This window comes from Excalfactoria chinensis, unplaced genomic scaffold (assembly GCF_039878825.1).
Source record: "Excalfactoria chinensis isolate bCotChi1 unplaced genomic scaffold, bCotChi1.hap2 Scaffold_345, whole genome shotgun sequence".
Lineage (NCBI taxonomy): Eukaryota > Metazoa > Chordata > Aves > Galliformes > Phasianidae > Excalfactoria > Excalfactoria chinensis.
This window is the reverse complement of record NW_027315633.1, coordinates 59,182-81,734: the sequence shown is the minus strand read 5'-3', so window position 1 is coordinate 81,734 and position 22,553 is coordinate 59,182. Positions and strand designations below refer to the sequence as shown.

General features: G+C 54.8%; 1 protein-coding gene across 1 annotated transcript in view; it reads left to right on the top strand.

Moving 5' to 3' along the window:
* The first annotated feature begins 716 nt into the window (after window positions 1-716).
* The window catches only part of LOC140264927 (myosin-binding protein C, fast-type-like), a 38,874-nt gene continuing 17,037 nt past the window's right edge, over window positions 717-22,553 (top strand). Inside the window, 9 exon segments of the mRNA XM_072360831.1 lie at window positions 717-786; window positions 3,618-3,783; window positions 7,920-8,026; window positions 10,252-10,281; window positions 13,100-13,239; window positions 15,603-15,762; window positions 18,628-18,732; window positions 20,689-20,878; window positions 21,894-22,000. Of these exon segments, the coding sequence (XP_072216932.1) occupies window positions 717-786; window positions 3,618-3,783; window positions 7,920-8,026; window positions 10,252-10,281; window positions 13,100-13,239; window positions 15,603-15,762; window positions 18,628-18,732; window positions 20,689-20,878; window positions 21,894-22,000 (1,075 nt within the window).

Below are 22,553 nucleotides of genomic sequence, written 5' to 3'. Positions count from 1 at the left end.
TCTTTGTTGGGTCTTCGTTGGGTTATTGGGTCCCTATGGGGTCTCTATGGGGTCTCTATGGGGTTATGGGGTCTCTATGGGGTCAATGCGGGGTTATAGGGTCTCTATGGGGTCCCTATGGGGTCTCTATGGGGTTATGGGGTCTCTATGGGGTCTTTATAGGGTCCCTATGGGGTCATTGTGGGGTTATGGGGTCTTTATAGGGTCCCTATGGGGTCTTTGTTGGGTCTTCGTTGGGTCTTTGTTGGGTCTTTGTTGGGTCTTTGTTGGACTATGGGGTCCCTATGGGGTCTTTATAGGGTCTTTATGGGGTCTTTATAGGGTCAATGGGGGGTTATAGGGTCCCTATGGGGTCTTTGTGGGGTCTTTGTTGGGTTATTGGGTCCCTATGGGGTCTTTGTTGGGTCTTTGTTGGACTATGGGGTCCCTATGGGGTCCCTATGGGGTCCCTATGGGGTTATGGGGTCCCTATGGGGTCATTGTGGGGCTATGGGGTCCCTGTGGGGTCCCTATGGGGTCTTTGTTGGGTTATGGGGTCCCTATGGAGTCCCTATGGGGTCCCTATGGGGTCATTGTGGAGCTATGGGGTCCCTATGGGGTCTTTGTAGGGCTATGGGGTCTCTATGGGGTCCCTATGGGGTCTCTATGGGGTCTTTATAGGGCCAATAGGGGGTTATGGGGTCCCTATGGGGTCCCTATGGGGTTATGGGGTCCCTATGGAGGACAGCGGCCATTACCGCATCATGACCAACGGGGGGCAGAGCGACGCCGAGGTCAGCGTGGAAGGTCCGTTATAGGGTCTCTATGGGGTTATATGGGGTTCTATGTGCTCTCCTATGGGTTCTATGGGCTCTCCTATGGACTCTATGGGGTTCTATGGGCTCTCCTATGGACTCTATAGGGTTCTATGGGGTCTCCTATGGGTTCTATTGCGTCTCCTATGTGTTCTATGGGATTCTATGGGGTTCTATGGGCTCTCCTATGGGTCCTATGGGGTCTCCAATGGGTTCTATGGGCTCTCCTATGGGTTCTATGGGATTCTATGGGCTGTCCTATGGACTCTATGGGGCTCTATGGGCTCTTCTATGGGTTCTATGGGCCCTTCTATGGGTCCTATGAGGTCTCCTATGGGTTCTATGGGGTCTCCTATGGACTCTATGGGCTCTCCTATGGGTTCTATGTGCTCTCCTATGGGTCCTATGGGGTCTCCTATGTGTTCTATGGGATTCTATGGGGTTCTATGGGGTCTCCTATGAATTCTATGGGGTTCTATGGGGTCTCCTATGGATTCTATTGCATCTCCTATGTGTTCTATGGGATTCTATGGGGTTCTATGGGCTCTCCTATGGGTCCTATGGGGTTCTATGTGGTCCTATGGGGTCTCCAATGGGTTCTATGGGTTCTCCTATGGGTTCTATGGGCTCTCCTATGGACTCTATGGTGTTCTATGGGGTCTCCTATGGGTTCTATGGGGTCTCCTATGGGTCCTATAGGATTCTATGTGGTTCTATGGGGTCTCCAATGGATTCTATGGGGTCTCCTATGGGTTCTATGGGGTTCTATGGACTCTCCTATGGGTTCTTTGGGCTCTCCTATGGATTCCATTGGCTCTCCTATGGGTTCTATGGGGTCTCCTATGGACTCTATGGGTCCTATGGGGTCTCCAATGTGTCCTACCCCATTGACCCCATAGAGAAGCAGCTGGAGGTGCTGCAGGACATGGCGGACCTGACGGTGAAGGCTTCGGATCAGGCGGTGTTTAAATGCTATGGGTCCTATGGGGCTCTATGGGGTCTCCTATGGGTCCTATGGGGCTCTATGGGCTCTCCTATGGACTCTATAGGGTTCTATGGGGTTTCCTATGAGTTCTATGGGGTTCTATGGGGTCTCCTATGGGTCCTATGGGCTCTCCTATGGACTCTATGGGACTCTACAGGGTCTCCTATGGACTCTATTGGGTTCTCCTATGGGTTCTATGGGCTCTCCTATGAACTCTATGGGGTTCTATGGGGTCTCCTATGGGTCCTATGGGGTTCTATGGGGTCTCCTATGGGTCCTATGAGATTCTATGTGGTTCTATGGGGTCTCCTATGTGTTCTATGGGATTCTATGTGGTCCTATGGGGTCTCCAATGGGTTCTATGGGCTCTCCTATGGGTTCTATGGGCTCTCCTATAAACTCTATGGTGTTCTATGGGGTCTCCTATGGGTTCTATGGGGTCTCCTATGGGTCCTATAGGATTCTATGTGGTTCTATGGGGTCTCCAATGGGTTCTATGGGGTCTCCTATGGGTTCTATGGGGTTCTATGGACTCTCCTATGGGTTCTTTGGGCTCTCTTATGGATTCTATGGGGTTCTATGGGTTCTCCTATGGGTCCTATGGGGTCTCTATGGGGTTCTATGGGGTCTCCTATGGGTCCTATGAGGTCTCCTATGGGTTCTATGGGCTCTCCTATGGACTCTATAGGGTTCTATGGGGTCTCCTATGGGTTCTATGGGCTCTCCTATGGGTCCTATGGGATTCTATGTGGTTCTATGGGGTCTCCTATGTGTTCTATGGGACTCTATGGGGTTCTATGGGGTCTCCTATGGGTTCTATGGGGTCTCCTATGGGTCCTATAGGATTCTATGTGGTTCTATGGGGTCTCCAATGGGTTCTATGGGGTCTCCTATGGGTTCTATGGGCTCTCCTATGGATTCCATTGGCTCTCCTATGGGTTCTATGGGGTCTCCTATGGACTCTATGGGTCCTATGGGGTCTCCAATGTGTCCTACCCCATTGACCCCATAGAGAAGCAGCTGGAGGTGCTGCAGGACATGGCGGACCTGACGGTGAAGGCTTCGGATCAGGCGGTGTTTAAATGCTATGGGTCCTATGGGGCTCTATGGGGTCTCCTATGGGTCCTATGGGGCTCTATGGGCTCTCCTATGGACTCTATGGGGTTCTATGGGGTTTCCTATGAGTTCTATGGGGTTCTATGGGGTCTCCTATGAGTTCTATGGACTCTATAGGGTTCTAGGGGGTCTCCTATGGGTCCTATGGACTCTATAGGGTTCTATGGGGTCTCCTATGGGTCCTATGGGCTCTCCTATGGACTCTATGGGACTCTACAGGGTCTCTTATGGACTCTATTGGGTTCTCCTATGGGTTCTATGGGCTCTCCTATGAACTCTATGGGGTTCTATGGGGTCTCCTATGGGTCCTATGGGGTTCTATGGGGTCTCCTATGGGTCCTATGAGATTCTATGTGGTTCTATGGGGTCTCCTATGTGTTCTATGGGATTCTATGTGGTCCTATGGGGTCTCCAATGGGTTCTATGGGCTCTCCTATGGGTTCTATGGGCTCTCCTATAAACTCTATGGTGTTCTATGGGGTCTCCTATGGGTTCTATGGGGTCTCCTATGGGTCCTATAGGATTCTATGTGGTTCTATGGGCTCTCCTATGGATTCTATGGGGTCTCCTATGGGTTCTATGGGGTTCTATGGACTCTCCTATGGGTTCTTTGGGCTCTCCTATGGATTCCATTGGCTCTCCTATGGATTCTATGGGGTTCTATGGGTTCTCCTATGGGTCCTATGGGGTCTCCAATGTGTCCTACCCCATTGACCCCATAGAGAAGCAGCTGGAGGTGCTGCAGGACATGGCGGACCTGACGGTGAAGGCTTCGGATCAGGCGGTGTTTAAATGCGAGGTGTCGGATGAGAAAGTGACGGGAAAATGGTACCGCAACGGGGTGGAGGTGAAACCCAGCAAGAGGATCCACATCAGCCACAACGGGAGGTGGGTCATGGGGGCTATGGGGGATATGGGGTCAATGGGGTCAATGGGGGCTATGGGACCAATGGGCTCAATGGGGTCAATGGGGGCTATGGGGGCTATGGGGGCTATGGGGTCAATGGGGGTGATGGGGTCAATGGGGTCAATGGGACCAATGGGGGCTGTGGGGTCAATGGGGGTGATGGGGTCAATGGGACCATTGGGGTCAATGGGGGCTATGGGACCAATGGGGTCAATGGGACCAATGGGGGCTGTGGGGTCAATGGGGGTGATGGGGGCTATGGGGTCAATTGGGGTGATGGGGTCAATGGGGTGAATGGGGTCATTGGGGTCAATGGGGGATATGGGGTCAATGGGCTCAATGGGTCAATGGGATCAATGGGGTCAATGGGGGCTATGGGGTCAATGGGGACTATGGGGGCTATGGGGTCAATGGGGGCTATGGGGGCTATGGGGTCAATGGGGGCTATGGGGGCTATGGGGTCAATGGGGGCTATGGGGTCAATGGGGTCAATGGAGGCTATGGGACCAATGGGGTCAATGGGACCAATGGGGTCAATAGGGGCTGTGGGGTCAATGGTGTCAATGGGGGCTATGGGGTCAATGGGGTCAATGGGGGCTATGGGGTCTATGGGGGTCATGGTGGGTGGAGGTGAAACCCAGCAAGAGGATCCACATCAGCCACAATGGGAGGTGGGTCATGGGGGCTATGGGGGATATGGGGGCTATGGGGTCAATGGGGGCTATGGGGTCAATGGGGGCAATGGGGTCAATGGGGGCTATCGGGTCAATGGGGGCTATGGGGGTGATGGGGGCTATGGGGTCAATGAGGGCTATGGGGGCTGTGGGGTCAATGGGGGCTATGGGGTCAATGGGGGCAATGGGGTCAATGGGGGCTATGGGGTCAATGGGGGTGATGGGGGCTATGGGGTCAATGGGGTCAATGGGGGTGATGGGGTCTATGGGACCATTGGGGTCAATGGGGTCTATGGGGGTGATGGGGTCAATGGGGTCAATGGGGTCAATTGGGGCTATGGGGGCTATGGGGTCAATGGGGTCAATGGGGGCTATGGGGTCAATGGGACCATTGGGGTCAATGGGGTCAATGGGGGCTATGGGGTCTATGGGGTCATGGTGGGTGGAGGTGAAACCCAGCAAGAGGATCCACATCAGCCACAATGGGAGGTGGGTCATGGGGGCTATGGGGGATATGGGGTCAATGGGGCTCATAGGGTCAATGGGGGCTATGGGGTCAATGGGGGCAATGGGGTCAATGGGGGCTATGGGGTCAATGGGGTGAATGGGGTCAGTGGATTCAATGGGGGCTATGGGGTCAATGGGGGTGATGGGGGCTATGGGGGCTATGGCGTCAATGGGACCAATGGGGTCAATGGGACCAATGGGGGCTATGGGGTAAATGGGACCAATGGGGGCTATGGGGTCAATGGGGGCTATGGGGTCAATGGGGTCAATTGGGGCTATGGGGGCTATGGGGTCAATGGGGGCTATGGGGTCAATGAGGGTGATGGGGGCTATGGGGTCAATGAGGGCTATGGGGGCTATGGGGTCAATGGGGGCTATGGGGGCTAGGGGGTCAATGGGGGTGATGGGGTCTATGGGGTCAATGGGGGCTATGGGGTCAATGGAGTCAATGGGACTAATGGGGTCAACGGGATCAATGGGGGCTATGGGGTCAATGGGGGCTATGGGGTCAATGGGGTCAATGGGGTCAATGGGGGTCAATGGAGTCAATGAGGTCAATGGGGGCTATGGGGTCAATGGGACCAATGGGGGCTATGGGGTCAATGGGGGCTATGGGGTCAATGGGGGCTATGGGGGTGATGGGGGTGATGGGGTCAATGGGGTCAATGGGGTCAATGGAGTCAATGGGGGCTATGGGGTCAATGGGGTCAATGGGGGCTATGGGGTCTATGGGGTCAATGGGGGCTATGGGGTCAATGGGGTCAATTGGGGCTATGGGGGTGATGGGGGCTATGGGATCAATGGGGGCTATGGGGTCAATGGGGTCAATGGGACCAATGGGGGCTATAGGGTCAATGGGGGTGATGGGGTCAATGGGACCAATGGTGTCAATGGGGTCAATGGGGGCTGTGGGGTCAATGGGGTCAATGGGGTCAATGGGGGCTGTGGAGTCAATAGGGTCAATGAGGGCTATGGGGTCAATAGGGTCAATGGGGGCTATGGGGTCTATGGGGGTCATGGTGGGTGGAGGTGAAACCCAGCAAGAGGATCCACATCAGCCACAATGGGAGGTGGGCCATGGGGTCATTGGGGTCATTGGGGGCTATGGGGGCTATGGGGGTGATGGGGGCTATGGGGGCTATGGGGTCAATGGGACCAATGGGACCAATGGGGTCAATGGGGGCTATGGGGGCTATGGGGTGAATGGGGGCTATGGGGGCTATGGGGTCAATGGGAGCTATGGGCTCAATGGGGTCAATGGGATCAATGGGGGCTATAGGGTCAATGGGGTCAATGGGGGCTATGAGGTCAATGGGGTCAATGGGGTCAATGGGGGCTATGGGGTCAATGGGGTCAATGGGGTGAATGGGGGCTATGGGGTCAATGGAGTCAATGGGGGCTATGGGGTCAATGGGACCATTGGGGTCAATGGGACCAATGGGGGCTATGGGGGTGATTGGGTCAATGGGGTCAATGGGGGCTATGGGGTCAATGGGGTCAATGGAGTCAATGGGGGCTATGGGGTCAATGGGGTCAATGGGGGTGATTGGGTCAATGGGGTCAACGGGGTCAATGGGGTCAATGAGGGCTATGGGGGCTATGGGGTCAATGGGGGCTATGGGGTCAATGGGGTCAATGGGGGCTATGGGGTCAATGGGACCATTGGGGTCAATGGGGTCTATGGGGGTGATGGGGTCAATGGGGGCTATGGGGGCTATGGGGGCTATGGGGGTGATGGGGTCTATGGGGTCAATGGGGGTGATGGGGGCTATGGGGTCAATGGGGTCAATGGGGGTGATTGGGTCAATGGGCTCAATGAGGGTGATGGGAGCTATGGGGTCAATGGGGTCAATGGGGGCTATGGGGTCGATGGGGGCTATGGGGTCAATGGAGTCAATGGGGGCTATGGGGTCAATGAGGTCAATGGGGGCTGTGGGGTCAATGGCGTCAATGGGACCAATGGGGTCAATGGGACCATTGGGGTCAATGGGGGTGATGGGGTCAATGAGGGGCTATGGGGTCAATGGGACCAATGGGCTCAATGGGGCTCATAGGGTCAATGGGGTCAATGGGACCATTGGGGTCAATGGGGGTGATGGGGTCAATGGGGTCAATGGGGGGTATGGGGTCAATGGGGTCAATAGGACCATTGGGGTCAATGGGGGCTATGGGGTCAATGGAGTCAATGGGGGCTATGGGGTCTATTGGGGCTATGGGGACAATGGGGTCAATGGGGGCTATGGGACCAATAGGGTCAATGGGAGCAATGGGGGCTATGGGGTCAATGGGGTCAATGGGGGTCAATGGGGTCTATGGGGGCTATGGGGTCAATGGGGGCTATGGGGGCTATGGGGTCAATGGGGGCTATGGGGTCAATGGGACCAATGGGGTCAATGGGACCAATGGACTCAATGAGGGTGATGGGGGCTATGGGGTCAATGGGGACTATGGGGTCAATGGGGGCTATGGGGTCAATGGGACCATTGGGGTCAATGGGGGTGATGGGGTCAATGGGACCAATGAGGTCAATGGGACCAATGGGCTCAATGGGGTCAATGGGGGCTATGGGGTCAATGGGGTCAATGGGGGCTATGGGGTCAATGGGGGCTATGGGGTCAATGGGGTCAATGGGGGCTATGGGGTCAATGGGGTCAATGGGGGCTATGGGGTCAATGGGGGCTATGGGGTCAATGGGGTCAATGGGGACTATGGGGTCAATGGGGGCTATGGGGTCAATGGGACCAATGGGGGCTATGGGGTCTATTGGGTCAATGGGCTCAATGGGGGTCAATGGAGTCAATGGGACCAATGGGGTCAATGTGGTCAATGGGGGCTATGGGGGCTATGGAGTCAATGGGGGCTATGGGGGTCAATGGGGGCTATAGGGTCAATAGGGTCAATGGGGGTCAATGGGGTCACATGGTATGTCCCTATAGGTTCCATAAGCTGGTGATCGACGACGTGAGACCCGAAGATGAAGGAGATTATACCTTTATCCCGGATGGATACGCGCTGTCACTGAGCGCCAAGCTCAACTTCCTGGGTATGGGGCCTTATAGGGTCATATGGGATCTTATAGGGTCATCATATAGGGTTATATGGGGTTATATGGGGTTATATGGGGTTATATGGGGTTATATGGGGTGATTACACCTTCATCCCGGATGGATACGCGCTGTCACTGAGCGCCAAGCTCAACTTCCTGGGTATGGGGCCTTATAGGGTCATATAGGGCCATATAGGGTTATATGGGGTTATATGGGGTTATATGGGGTTATATGGGGTTATATGGGGTTATATGGGGTGATTATACCTTCATCCCTGATGGATACGCACTGTCACTGAGCGCCAAGCTCAACTTCCTGGGTATGGGGTTATATAGGATCTTATAGGGTCATATAGGGTCATATGGGGTTATATGGGGTTATATGGGGTTATATGGGGTTATATGGGGGTAAATGGGGTTATATGGGATCTTATAGGGTCATTATATAGGGTTATATGGGGTTATATGGGGTTATATGGGGTTATATGGGATCTTATAGGGTTATATGGGATCTTATAGGGTTATATGGGGTTATATGGGATCTTATAGGGTCATTATATGGGGTTATATGGGGTTATATGGGATATATGGGGTTATATGGGGTTATATGGTGTTATATGGGGTTATATGGGGTTATATGGGGTGATTACACCTTTATCCCGGATGGATACGCGCTGTCACTGAGCGCCAAGCTCAACTTCCTGGGTATGGGGCCTTATAGGGTCATATAGGGTTATATGGGGTTATACAGGATATATGGGATTATATGGGGTTATATGGGGTTATATGGGGTTATATGGGGGTACATGGGGGGCCTTATAGGGTTATATGGGATCTTATAGGGTCATATATTGTATATATGGGGTTATATGGGGTTATATGGGATCTTATAGGGTCATATGGGATCTTAGAGGGTCATATAGGGTCATATAGGGTTATATGGGATCTTATAGGGTCATTATATGGGGTTATATGGGGTTATATGGGATCTTATAGGGTTATATGGGATCTTATAGGGTCATATAGGGTCATATAGGGTCATATGGGATCTTATAGGGTCATATAAGTTATATGGGGTTATATGGGGTTATATGGGGTTATATGGGATCTTATAGGGTTATATAGGGTTATATGGGGTTATATGGGGTTATATAGGGTGATTACACCTTCATCCCTGATGGATACGCGCTGTCACTGAGCGCCAAGCTCAACTTCCTGGGTATGGGGCCTTATAGGGTCATATAGGGTTATATGGGGTTATATAGGATATATGGGGTTATATGGGGTTATATGGGGTTATATGGGGGTACATGGGGGGCCTTATAGGGTTATATGGGATCTTATAGGGTCATATATTGTATATATGGGGTTATATGGGGTTATATGGGATCTTATAGGGTCATATGGGATCTTATAGGGTCATATAGGGTTATATGGGATCTTATAGGGTCATCATATAGGGTTATATGGGGTTATATGGGGTGATTATACCTTCATCCCGGATGGATACGCGCTGTCACTGAGCGCCAAGCTCAACTTCCTGGGTATGGGGCCTTATAGGGTCATATAGGGTTATATGGGGTTATATAGGATATATGGGGTTATATGGGGTTATATGGGGTTATATGGGGTTATATGGGGGTACATGGGGGGCCTTATAGGGTTATATGGGATCTTATAGGGTCATATATTGTATATATGGGGTTATATGGGGTTATATGGGATCTTATAGGGTCATATGGGATCTTATAGGGTCATATAGGGTTATATGGGATCTTATAGGGTCATATAGGGTTATATGGGGTTATATGGGGTTATATGGGGTGATTACACCTTTATCCCTGATGGATATGCACTGTCACTGAGCGCCAAGCTCAACTTCCTGGGTATGGGGTTATATGGGATCTTATAGGGTCATATAGGGTCATATGGGGTTATATGGGGTTATATGGGGTTATATGGGGTTATATGGGGTTATATGGGGTTATATGGGGGTACATGGGGGGCCTTATAGGGTTATATGGGATCTTATAGGGTCATATATTGTATATATGGGGTTATATGGGGTTATATGGGATCTTATAGGGTCATATGGGATCTTATAGGGTCATATAGGGTTATATGGGATAGGTTATGGGGTGATGGGGTTATAGGGTTGGATTATAGGGTTATGGGGTTATAGGGTTATGGGGTCATTAACCTTTTCCTTTCCTCTCTTGCAGAGATCAAAGTGGAGTATGTCCCCAAACAAGGTAAATGGGGAGGGGGTCCCAATATAGGGGTGTCAATGGGGGGGTCCCAATGGGGGTCCCAATATAGGGGTGTCAATGGGGGTCCCAGTGGGTGTCAATGGGGGTCCCAATATAGGGGTTCCCAATGGGGGTCCCAATGGGGGTCCCAATATAGGGGTTCCCAATGGGGGTCCCAATGGGGGTCCCAATATAGGGGTGTCAATGGGGGTCTCAATGGGTGTCAATGGGGGTCCCAATATAGGGTTGCCAATGGGGGTCCCAATGGGGGTCCCAATATAGGGGTCTCAATATAGGGGTCCCAATGGGGGTCCCAATATAGGGGTCCCAATATAGGGGTGTCAGTGGGGGGTCCCAATATAGGGGTGTCAATGGGGGGGTCCCAATGAGAGGGTCCCAATGGGGGTCCCAATATAGGGGTCCCAATATAGGGGTCTCAATGGGGGTCCCAATATAGGGCTCCCAGTATAGGGGTCCCAATGGGGGGGTCCCAATGGGGGTCCCAATATAGGGCTCCCAGTATAGGGGTCCCAATATAGGGGTCCCAATGGGGGTGTGATGCCAATGGGGGGGTCCCAATGGGGGGTCCCAATGGGGGTCTCAATATAGGGGTTCCAATATAGGGGTCCCAATGGGGGTGTGATGCCAATGGGGGGGTCCCAATGGGGGGTCCCAATATAGGGGTTCCAATATAAGGGTCCCAATATAGGGTTGCCAATGGGGGGGTCCCAATATAGGGGTCCCAATATAGGGTTGCCAATGGGGGTCCCAATATAGGGGTCCCAATATAGGGTTGCCAATGGGGGTCCCAATATAGGGTTCCCAATGGGGGTCCCAATATAGGGGTCCCAATGGGGGTGTGATGCCAATGGGGGGTCCCAATGGGGGGGTCCCAATATAGGGTTCCCAATGGGGGTCCCAATATAGGGGTCCCAATAGGGTTCCCAATGGGGGTCCCAATGGGGGTCCCAATATAGGGGTGTCAATGGGGGTCTCAATGGGTGTCAATGGGGGTCCCAATATAGGGTTCCCAATATAGGGGTGTCAGTGGGGGGTCCCAATATAGGGGTCCCAATTGGGGTCCCAATATATGGGTCCCAATGAGGGGGTCCCAATATAGGGGTCCCAATAATAGGGGTGTCAATGGGGGTCCCAATGGGGGGTCCCAATGGGTGTCAATGGGGGTCCCAATATAGGGGTCCCAATATAGGGTTCCCAATGGGGGGGTCCCAATATAGGGGTGTCAATGGGGGGTTCCAATATAGGGGTGTCAATGGGGGTCCCAATATAGGGGTCCCAATATAGGGGTCCCAATAGGGTTCCCAATGGGGGTGGTCCCAATGGGGGTCCCAATATAGGGGTCCCAATGGGGGTCCCAATGGGGGTCCCAATATATGGGTCCCAATACAGGGGTCTCAATATTGGGTTCCCAATGGGGGTCCCAATATAGGGGTCCCAATATAGGGGTCCCAATATAGGTGTCCCAATGGGGGTCCCAATATAGGGGTCCCAATGGGGGGTCCCAATATAGGGGTCCCAATATAGGGGTCCTAATATAGGGGTCCCAATGGGGGTGTGATGCCAATGGGGGGGTCCCAGTATAGGGGTCCCAATAGGGTTCCCAATAGGGGTCCCAATGGGTGTCAATGGGGATCCCAATGGGGGGTTCCCAATGGGGGTCCCAATATAGGGGTCCCAATAGGGTTCCCAATGAGGGTCCCAATGGGGGTCCCAATATAGGGGTCCCAATGGGTGTCAATGGGGGGGTCCCAATGGGGGGTCCCAATATAGGGGTGTCAATATAGGGGTGTCAATGGGGGGGTCCCAATATAGGGATCCCAATATAGGGGTCCCAATATAGGGGTGTCAATATAGGGGTCCCAGTATAGGGGTCCCAATGGGGGTGTGATGCCAATGGGGGGGGGTCCCAATGGGGGGTCCCAATAGGGTTCCCATTGGGGGGGGTGTCAATGGGGGTCCCAATGGGTGTCAATGGGGGTCCCAATATAGGGTTGTCAATGGGGGTCCCAATGGGAGTGTGATGCCAATGGGGGGTCCCAATGAGGGGGTCCCAATATAGGGGTCCCAATGGGGGGGTCCCAATATAAGGGTCCCAATAGGGTTCCCAATGGGGGGGGTCCCAATGGGGGTCCCAATGGGTGTCAATGGGGGTCCCTATATAGGGGTCCCAATATAGGGGTCCCAATATAGGGGTGGCAATGGGGGTCCCAATGGGGGTGTGATGCCAATGGGGGGTCCCAGTATAGGGGTCCCAATATAGGGGTCCTAATATAGGGGTCCCAATATAGGGGTGTCAATGGGGGGGTCCCAATATAGGGTTCCCAATGGGGGTCCCAATATAGGGGTCCCAATGGGTGTCAATGGAGGTCCCAGTAGGGTTCCCAATGGGGGGGTCCCAATATAGGGGTCCCAATGGGGGTGTGATGCCAATGGGGGGGTCCCAATATAGGGGTGTCAATGGGGGTCCCAATATAGGGGTCTCAATATAGGGGTCCCAATAGGGTTCCCAATGGGGGGGTCCCAATGGGGGTCCCAATATAGGGGTCCAATAGGGTTCCCAATGGGGCGGTGTCAATGGGGGTCCCAATATAGGGTTGCCAATATAGGGTTCCAATGGGGGTCCCAATAGGGTTCCCAATGGGGGTCCCAATATATGGGTCCCAATGAGGGGGTCCCAATATAGGGGTCCCAATATGAGGATGACAATGGGGGTCCCAATGGGGGGGTCCCAATATAGGGGTCCCAATGGGGGGGTCCCAATGGGGGTCCCAATGGGTGTCAATGTTGTCTCCCCCCCCAGAGCCCCCCAAGATCCACCTGGACTGTTCGGGTCAGTCGTCGGAAAACACCATCGTGGTGGTGGCGGGGAACAAAGTGCGACTCGACGTCCCATCACCGGGGAACCCCGCACCCACCGTCAGCTGGAAGAGGGGGGAGCAGGTAAAGGGGGAGGGGGACCCCATAACCCACCCCCCCCATTGACCCCCATGGGCCCCATTGACCCCCATGGACCCCATTGACCTATATGGATCCCCATTGACCCCATTGACCAACATTGACCCCATTGACCTATATTGATCCCCATTGACCCCATTGACCAACATTGACCCCATAACCCACCCCATTGACCCCCATGGGCCCCATTGACCCCATTGACCAACATTGACCCCATAACCCACCCCATTGACCCCCATGGGCCCTATTGACCAACATTGACCCCATTGACCCCCATTGACTGCCATTGACCCCATTAATCCCCATTGACCCCATTACCCCCCATGGACCACATTGACCCCACTGACCAACATTGACCCCATTGACCCCCATGGGCCCCATTCACCTACATTGATCCCCATTGACCCCATTGACCAACATTGACCCCATTGACCAACATTGACCCCATTGACTGCCATTGACCCCATTAATCCCCCCTCCATTGCCTCCATGGACCCCATGGACCCCATTGACCAACATTGATCCCCATTGACCCCATTGACCTCACTGATCCCATTGACCAACATTGACCCCATTAAACCCATTGACCCCATTGACCAACATTGACCCCATTGACTACAGTGACCCCATTGACCCCATAACCCCCCCATTGACCCCCACTGACCCCACTGGCTCCCATTGACTCCCATTGACCCCCACTGGCCCCCATTGACCCCCATTGACCCCATTAACCCCCCCCTCCATTGCCCCCATGGACCCCATGGACCCCATTGACCAACATTGACCCCCATTGACCCCCATTGATCCCCACTGGCTCCCATTGACTCCCATTGACCCCCATTGACCCCCACTGGCCCCCATTGACCCCCACTGGCCCCCATTGACTCCCATTGACCCCCACTGGCCCCCATTGTCCCCCATTGACCCCCACTGGCCCCCATTGACCCCCATTGACCCCACTGGCCCCCACTGACCCCCATTGACCCCCACTGGCCCCCATTGACCCCCATTGTCCCCCATTGACTCCCATTGACCCCCACAGGCTCCCATTGACCCTCATTGACTCCCATTGACCCCCATTGACCCCCACTGGCCCCCATTAACCCCCACTGGCCCCCATTGACTCCCATTGACCCCCACTGGCCCCCATTGTCCCCCATTGACCCCCACTGGCCCCCATTGACCCCCATTGACCCCCACTGGCCCCCACTGACCCCCATTGACCCCCACTGGCCCCCATTGACCTCCATTGACCCCCATTGACTCCCATTGTCCCCCATTGACTCCCATTGACACTCATTGACCCCCATTAACCTCCACTGACCCCACTGACACCACTGACCCCCATTACCCCCATTGATCCCATAGCCCCTCATCACCCCTTCACTCCCATTGACCCCCACTGGCCCCCATTGACTCCCATTGACCCTCATTGACTCCCATTGACCCCCACTGGCCCCTATTGACTCCCATTGACCCCCATTGACCCCCATTGACCCCCACTGGCCCCCATTGACCTCCATTGTTCCCCATTGACTCCCATTGACCACCATTGACCCCCATTGATCCCCACTGGCTCCCATTGACTCCAATTGACCCCCACTGGCCCCCATTGACTCCCATTGACCCTCATTGACCCCCATTAACCTCCACTGACACCACCCCTATAGCCCACTCCACCTAACCCTAACCCATTACCCCCCATTGCCCTATATAACCCCATTACCCCAATAACCCTATTAACCCCATATCCCCCATTAACCCCATATCCCCCCCCAAAGCTGTTCACAGAGACCGAGGGGCCGTGTCCATATAGACACCAAACCCCATTGACCCCCATTGACCCCATTACCCCCATTGTCCTATATACCCCCATTAACCCCATTACCCCCATTGCCCCCATTACCCCACTTACCCCATATCCCTCCATTACCCCCATTGACCCCATAGCCCCCCACTGACCCCATAGCCCCCCATAGCCCCCAATACCCTCATTACACCCAATGACTCCATTAGCCCCACTGACCCCATTACCCCTATTAACCCCATATCCCCCCATATCCCCCCATATACCCCCCATAGCCCCCATTACCCCCATTGCTCCCATTAACCCCATTACCCCCATTAACCCCATAGCCCCCAATTGCCCCCATTACCCCCATAGCCCCCATTGCCCCCATAGTCCCCCATTAACCCTGATGCTCCCCATATCTCCCATAGTCCCCATTAACCCCATTACCCCCATTGACCCCCATTAACCCCATATCCCTCCATATCCCCCATTACCCCATTAACCCCATATCCCCCATTACCCCCATTAACCCCATATCCCCCATTACCCCCCAAAGCTGTTCACAGAGACCGAGGGCCGTGTCCATATCGACACCAAACCCACCCTGAGCAGCTTCGTGATCGAGAGCGCCGAGCGCAGCGATGAGGGACGGTACTGCATCACCGTCAGCAACCCCGCGGGGGAGGACTCGGCCACCCTGAATGTCCGGGTTGTGGGTACGGATATGGGGGATATGGGGTATATGGGGTCTATGGGGGTCAATGAGGGTCAATGGGAATCAATGGGAATCAATGGGAGACAATGGAGGTCAATGGGGGCCAGTGGGGGTCAATGGGGGTCAATGGGAATCAATGGGGGACAATGGAGGTCAATGGGGGACAATGGAGGTCAATGGGGGCCAGTGGGGGTTAATGGGGGTCAATGGGAGTCAATGGGGAACAATGGAGGTCAATAGGGGCCAGTGGGGGTCAATGGGGGACAATGGAGGTCAATGGGGGCCACTCGGGGTCAATGGAGGTCAATGGGGGACAATGGAGGCCAATGGGGGCCAGTGGGGGTCAATGGGAGTCAATGGGGGACAATGGGGGCCAGTGGGGGTCAATGGGGGTCAATGGGAGTCAATGGGGGACAATGGAGGTCAATGGGGGCCAGTGGGGGTCAATGGGAGTCAATGGCGGCCAGTGGGGGTCAATGGGGGCCAGTGGGGGTCAATGGGAGTCAATGGGATCCAGTGGGGGTCAATGGGGGTCAATGAAGGTCAATGGGAGTCAATGGGGGCCAGTGGGGATCAATGGGGGTCAATGGGGACCAGTGGGGGTCAATGGGGGTCAATGGGAGTCAATGGGGACAATGGAGGTCAATGGCAGCCAGTGGGGGTCAATGGGGGTCAATGGGAGTCAATGGGGACAATGGAGGTCAATGGCAGCCAGTGGGGGTCAATGGGGGTCAATGGGAGTCAATGGGGACAATGGAGGTCAATGGCAGCCAGTGGGGGTCAATGGGGGTCAATGGGAGTCAATGGGGGTCAATGGGGGCCAGTGGGTGTCAATGGGGGTCAATGGGGGCCAGTGGCGGTCAATGGGGGTCAATAGGGGTCAATGAGGGTCAATGGGGGCTATGGGGTTATATGGGGTTCTGTGGGGTTCTATGGGGTTCTATGGGGTCTCAGTACTGCATCACCGTCAGCAACCCCGCGGGGGAGGACTCGGCCACCCTGAATGTCAGGGTTGTGGGTACGGATATGGGGTCTATGGGGTTATATGGGGCTATATGGGGCTATTGGAGTCCATGGGGGACAATGGAGGTCAATGGGGGCCAGTGGGGGTCAATGGGAGTCAATGGGGGCTAGTGGGGGTCAATGGGAGTCAATGGGAGTCAATGGGGGTCAATTGGGGCCAGTGGGGGTCAATGGGGGCCAGTGGGAGTCAATGGGAGTCAATGGGGATCAATGGGATTCAATGGGAGTCAATGAGGGTCAATGGGAGTCAATGGGGGTCAATGGAGGCCAGTGGGGGTCAATGGGGGCCAGTGGGGGTCAATGGGGGTCAATGGGAGTCAATGGGGATCAATGGGAGTCAGTGGGGGACAATGGGGGTCAATGGGGGTCAATGGGAGTCAATGGGGATCAATGGGAGTCAGTGGGGGACAATGGAGGTCAATGGGGGCCAGTGGGGGTCAATGGGGTTATATGGGGTCTATATGGGTTTATATGGGGTTCTATGGGGTCTCAGTACTGCATCACCGTCAGCAACCCCGCGGGGGGAGGACTCGGCCACCCTGAATGTCAGGGTTGTGGGTACGGATATGGGGTTATATGGGGCTATGGGAATCAATGGGGGACAATGGAGGTCAATGGCGGACAGTGGGGGTCAATGGGGGTCAATGGGGGCCAGTGGGGGTCAATGGGGGACAATGGAGGTCAATGGGGGACAATAGAGGTCAATGGCGGCCAGTGGGGGTCAATGGGGGTCAATGGGGGTCAATGGCAGCCAGTGGGGGTCAATAGGGGCCAGTGGGGGTCAATGGGAGTCAATGGGGATTAATGGGGGTCAATGGGGATCAATGGGAGTCAATGGGAGTCAATGGAGGTCAATGGGGGTCAATGGGGGCCAGTGGGGGTCAATGGGGGTCAATGGGAGCCAGTGGGGGTCAATGGGAGTCAATGGGAGTCAATGAGGGACAATGGGAGTCAATGAGGGTCAATGGGACTCAATGGGGATCAATGGGGGCCAATGGGGGTCAATGAGGGTCAATGAGGGTCAATGGGAGTCAATGGGGGACAATGGAGGTCAATGGGGGCTATGGGGGCTATGGGGTTCTATGGGGTTCTATGGGGTTATAGGGGGTTATAGGGGGTTCTATGGGGTTAATGGGGTCTCAGTACTGCATCACCGTCAGCAACCCCGCGGGGGAGGACTCGGCCACCCTGAATGTCCGGGTTGTGGGTACGGATATGGGGTCTATGGGGTCTATGGGATTCTATGGGGTTATATGGGGTTATATGGGGTTATATGGGGTAATGGGGGTCAATGGGGGTCAATGGGAGCCAGTGGAGGTCAATAGGGGTCAATGGGGGTCAATGGGAGTCAATGGGGAACAATGGAGGTCAGTGGGGGACAATGGAGGTCAATGGGGGCCAGTGGGGGTCAATGGGAGTCAATGAGGGTCAATGGGAGTCAATGGGGGACAATGGAGGTCAATGGGGGCCAGTGGGGGTCAATGGGGGCCAGTGGGGGTCAATGGGAGTCAATGGGGATCAATGGGAGTCAATGGGAGTCAATGGGAGTCAATGAGGGTCAATGGGGGTCAATGGGAGTCAATGGGGGCCAATGGGGGCCAATGGGGGTCAATGGGAGTCAGTGGGGATCAATGGGAGTCAATAGGAATCAATGGGGGCCAGTGGGGGTCAATGGGAGTCAATGGGAGTCAATGGGAGTCAATGGGAGTCAATGAGGGTCTATGGGAGTCAATGGGGGACAATGGAGGTCAATGGGGGCTATGGGGGCTATGGGGTTCTATGGGGTTCTATGGGGTTCTATGGGGTTATACCATTGTACCCCCATTGACCCCTATGTTTGCAGACGTTCCGGACCCCCCTCAGTCGGTGCGAGTGACGTCGGTGGGGGAGGACTGGGCCGTGCTCACATGGGAGCCCCCGGCCTTCGATGGAGGCATGCCGGTCACAGGTGAGACCCCCATATTATCCCCATTGACCCTATTGACCCCATTATTGACCCCATTGAGCCCATTAAGCCCATTGAGCCTATTGAGACCCCATTGCTCCTACTGAGACCCCATTATTGACCCCATTGACCCCATTGAGACCCCATTATTGACCCCATTGACCCCATTAAGCACATTGACTCCATTGAGACCCCATTATTGACCCCATTAAGTCCATTGACCCCATTAAGCCCCATTGACCCCATTGAGACCCCATTATTGACCCCATTGACCCCATTGAGACCCCATTATTGACCCCATTGAGCCTATTGACCCATTATTAACCCCATTGACCCCATTGAACCCATTAAGCCTATTGAGACCCCCATTATTGACCCCATTGAGACTCCATTATTGACCCCATTTAGCCCATTAAGCCCATTGAGCCTATTGAGACCCCATTGTTGACCCCATTGACCCCATTAAGCCCATTGAGCCTATTGACCCCATTATTGACCCCATTGAGCCCATTGACCCCATTAAGCCCATTGAGCCTATTGAGACCCCATTGCTCCTACTGAGACCCCATTATTGACCCCATTGACCCCATTGAGCCTATTGAGACCCCATCGCCCCCATTGACCCCATTATTGACCCCATCGCCCCCATTGACCCCATTGAGGCTATTGAGACCCCATTATTGACCCCATTGACCCCATTGAGCCCATCTACCCCATTGAGACCCCATTATTGACCCCATTGACCCTATTGACCCCATTATTGACCCCATTGACCCCATTGACCCCATTGACCCCATTGAGACCCCATTATTGACCCCATTGAGCCCATTGACCCCATTGAGACCCCATTATTGACCCCATTGACCCTATTGACCCCATTATTGACACCATTGACCCATTATTGACCCCATTGACCCCATTGAGACCCCATTATTGACCCCATTGACCCTATTGACCCCATTAAGCCCATTGACCCCATTGAGACCCCATTATTGACCCATTGACACCATTAAGCCCATTGAGCCTATTGAGACCCCATTATTGACCCCATTGAGCCCATTAAGCCTATTGAGACCCCATTATTGACCCCATTGAGACTCCATTATTGACCCCATTGAGCCCATTGAGACCCCATTATTGACCCCATTGACCCCATTGACCCCTATAGCTCCCCATTGACCCCCATAGCCCCCATTGACCCCCATTGACACCCATTGACCCCCATAGACCCCATAGACCCCCATAGCCCCCATAGACCCCCATTGACCTCCATTAACCCCCATTGACCCTCATTGACCCCCATAGACCCCCATAGACCCCCATAGACCCCCATAGCCCCCATAGACTCCCATTGACCCCCATTGACCCCCATAGCCCCCATTGACCCCCATTAACCCCCATTGAGCCCCATTGACCCCCATTGACCCTCATAGACCCCCATAGCCCCCATTAACCCTCATTGCCACCCCCATAGCCCCCATAGACCCCATTGACCCCCATAGCCCCCATAGCCCCCATAGCCCCCCATAGACCCCAATAGCCCCCATAGCCCCCATAGCCCCCCATAGACCCCAATAGCCCCCATTACCCCCATTGCCCCCATTGACCCCCATAGACCCCCATAGCCCCCATTGACCCCCATTAACCCCCATTGAGCCCCATTGACCCCCATTCACCCCCATAGCCCCCCATAGACCCCCATAGACCCCATAGCCCCCATAGCCCCCCATTGACCCCCATAGACCCCCATTGACCCCATAGACTCCCATTGACCCCCATTGATCCCCATAGACCCCATAGACCCCATTGACCTCCATTGCCCCCCATAGCCCCCATAGACCCCCATAGACCCCCATTGACCCCCATTGACCCCCATTGACCCCCATAGCCCCCATAGACCCCATTGACCCCCATTAACCCCCATTGACCCCCATTGACCCCCATTTGCCCCCCATATAGGCTACCTGATGGAGAGGAAGAAGAAGGGTTCGATGCGTTGGATGAAGCTCAACTTCGAGGCCTACCCGGAGACCACCTACGAGTCCACCAAGATGATCGAGGGGGTCTTCTATGAGATGAGGGTCTTCGCCGTCAACGCCATCGGGGTCTCCCAGCCCAGCCATAACACTCAGCCCCTTCATGCCCATAGGTGGGGAGCTGGGTCATAATGGGGTCCTATGGGGGGATCGGGGCCATAGGGGGGTCCTATGGGGAGATCAGGGACATAGGGGGGGTCCAATGGGGGTCCTATGGGGAGATCAGAGACATAGGGGGGGTCCAATGGGGGTCCTATGGGTGATAATGGGGGTCCTATGGGGAGATCAGGGTCTTATGGGGGTCCTATAGGGGTCCTATGGGGAGATCAGGGACATAGAGGGGTCCTATGGGGGTCCTATGGGGGTCCTATGGGGTCCTATGGGGACATCCGGGCCATAGGGGTGTCCTATGGGGGTCCTATGGGGAGATCGGGGGCATAGGGGGGTCCTATGGGGTATTTGGGGGTCCTATGGGGGTCCTATGGGGGGGAATGAGGGTCCTATGGGGATCCTATGGGAGCTTTGGGGGTCCTATGGGGGTCCTATAGGGGTCCTATGGGGAGATCGGGGCCATAGGGGGCTCCTTTGGGGGTCCTAAGGGGGTTCTATGGGGAGATTGGGGCCATATTGGGGTCCTATGGGGGTCCTATGGGGGTCCTATGGGGGGATTTGGGGGTCCTATGGGTGTCCTATGGGGGTCCTATGGGGGTCCTATGGGGCTTTGGGGGTCCTATAGGGGTCCTATGGGGGGAAATGGGGGTCGTATGGGGGTTTTATGGGGGTCCTATGGGGGTTTTGGATGTCCTATGGGGGTCCTATGGGGTCCTATGGGGGGATTGAGGCCATAGGGGGGTCCTATGGGGGGATTTGGGGGTCCTATGGGGGTCCTATGGGGAGATCAAGGCCATAGGGGGGTCCTATGGGGGGGATTTGGGGGTCCTATGGGGTTTTGGGTGTCCTATGGGGGTCCTATGTGGGTCCTATGGGGCTTTGGGGTCCTATGGGAGTCCTATGTGGGTCCTATGGGGGCTTTGGGGGTCCTATAGGGGTCCTATGGGGGGATTGAGGCCATAGGGGGGTCCTATGGGGTCCTATGGGGTCCTATGGGGGGTTATGGGGGTCCTATGGGGCCACCAAGATGATCGAGGGGGTCTTCTATGAGATGAGGGTCTTCGCCGTCAACGCCATCGGGGTCTCCCAGCCCAGCCATAACACTCAGCCCTTCATGCCCATAGGTGGGACCATAGGGGGGTCCTATATGGGTTTTGGGGGTCCTATGGGGTCCTATGGGGGTCCTATGGAGGTCCTATGGGGGGAGTTGGGGGTTCTATAGGGGATTTGGGGGTCCTATGGGGGTCCTATGGGGGCTTTGGGGGTCCTATGGGGAGATCAAGGCCATAGGGGGGTCCTATGGGGGTCCTATGGGAGCTTTGGGGGTCCTATGGGGGTCCTATGGGGAGATTGGGGCCATACGGGGGTTCTATGGGGGTCCTATGGGGGTCCTATGGGGTTCTATGGGGGGATTGGGGCCATAGGGGGGTCTTATGGGGGTCCTATGGGGAGATCAAGGCCATAGGGGGGTCCTATGGGGGTCCTATGGGGGTCCTATGGGGAGATCAGGGACATAGAGGGGTCCTATGGGGGTCCTATGGGGAGATTGGGGCCATAGGGGGCTCCTATGGGGGTCCTAAGGGGGTCCTATGGGGGTTCTATGGGGGTTTTGGGGGTCCTATGTGGGGATTGAGGCCATAGGGGGGTCCTATGGGGTCCTATGGGGGTCCTATGGGG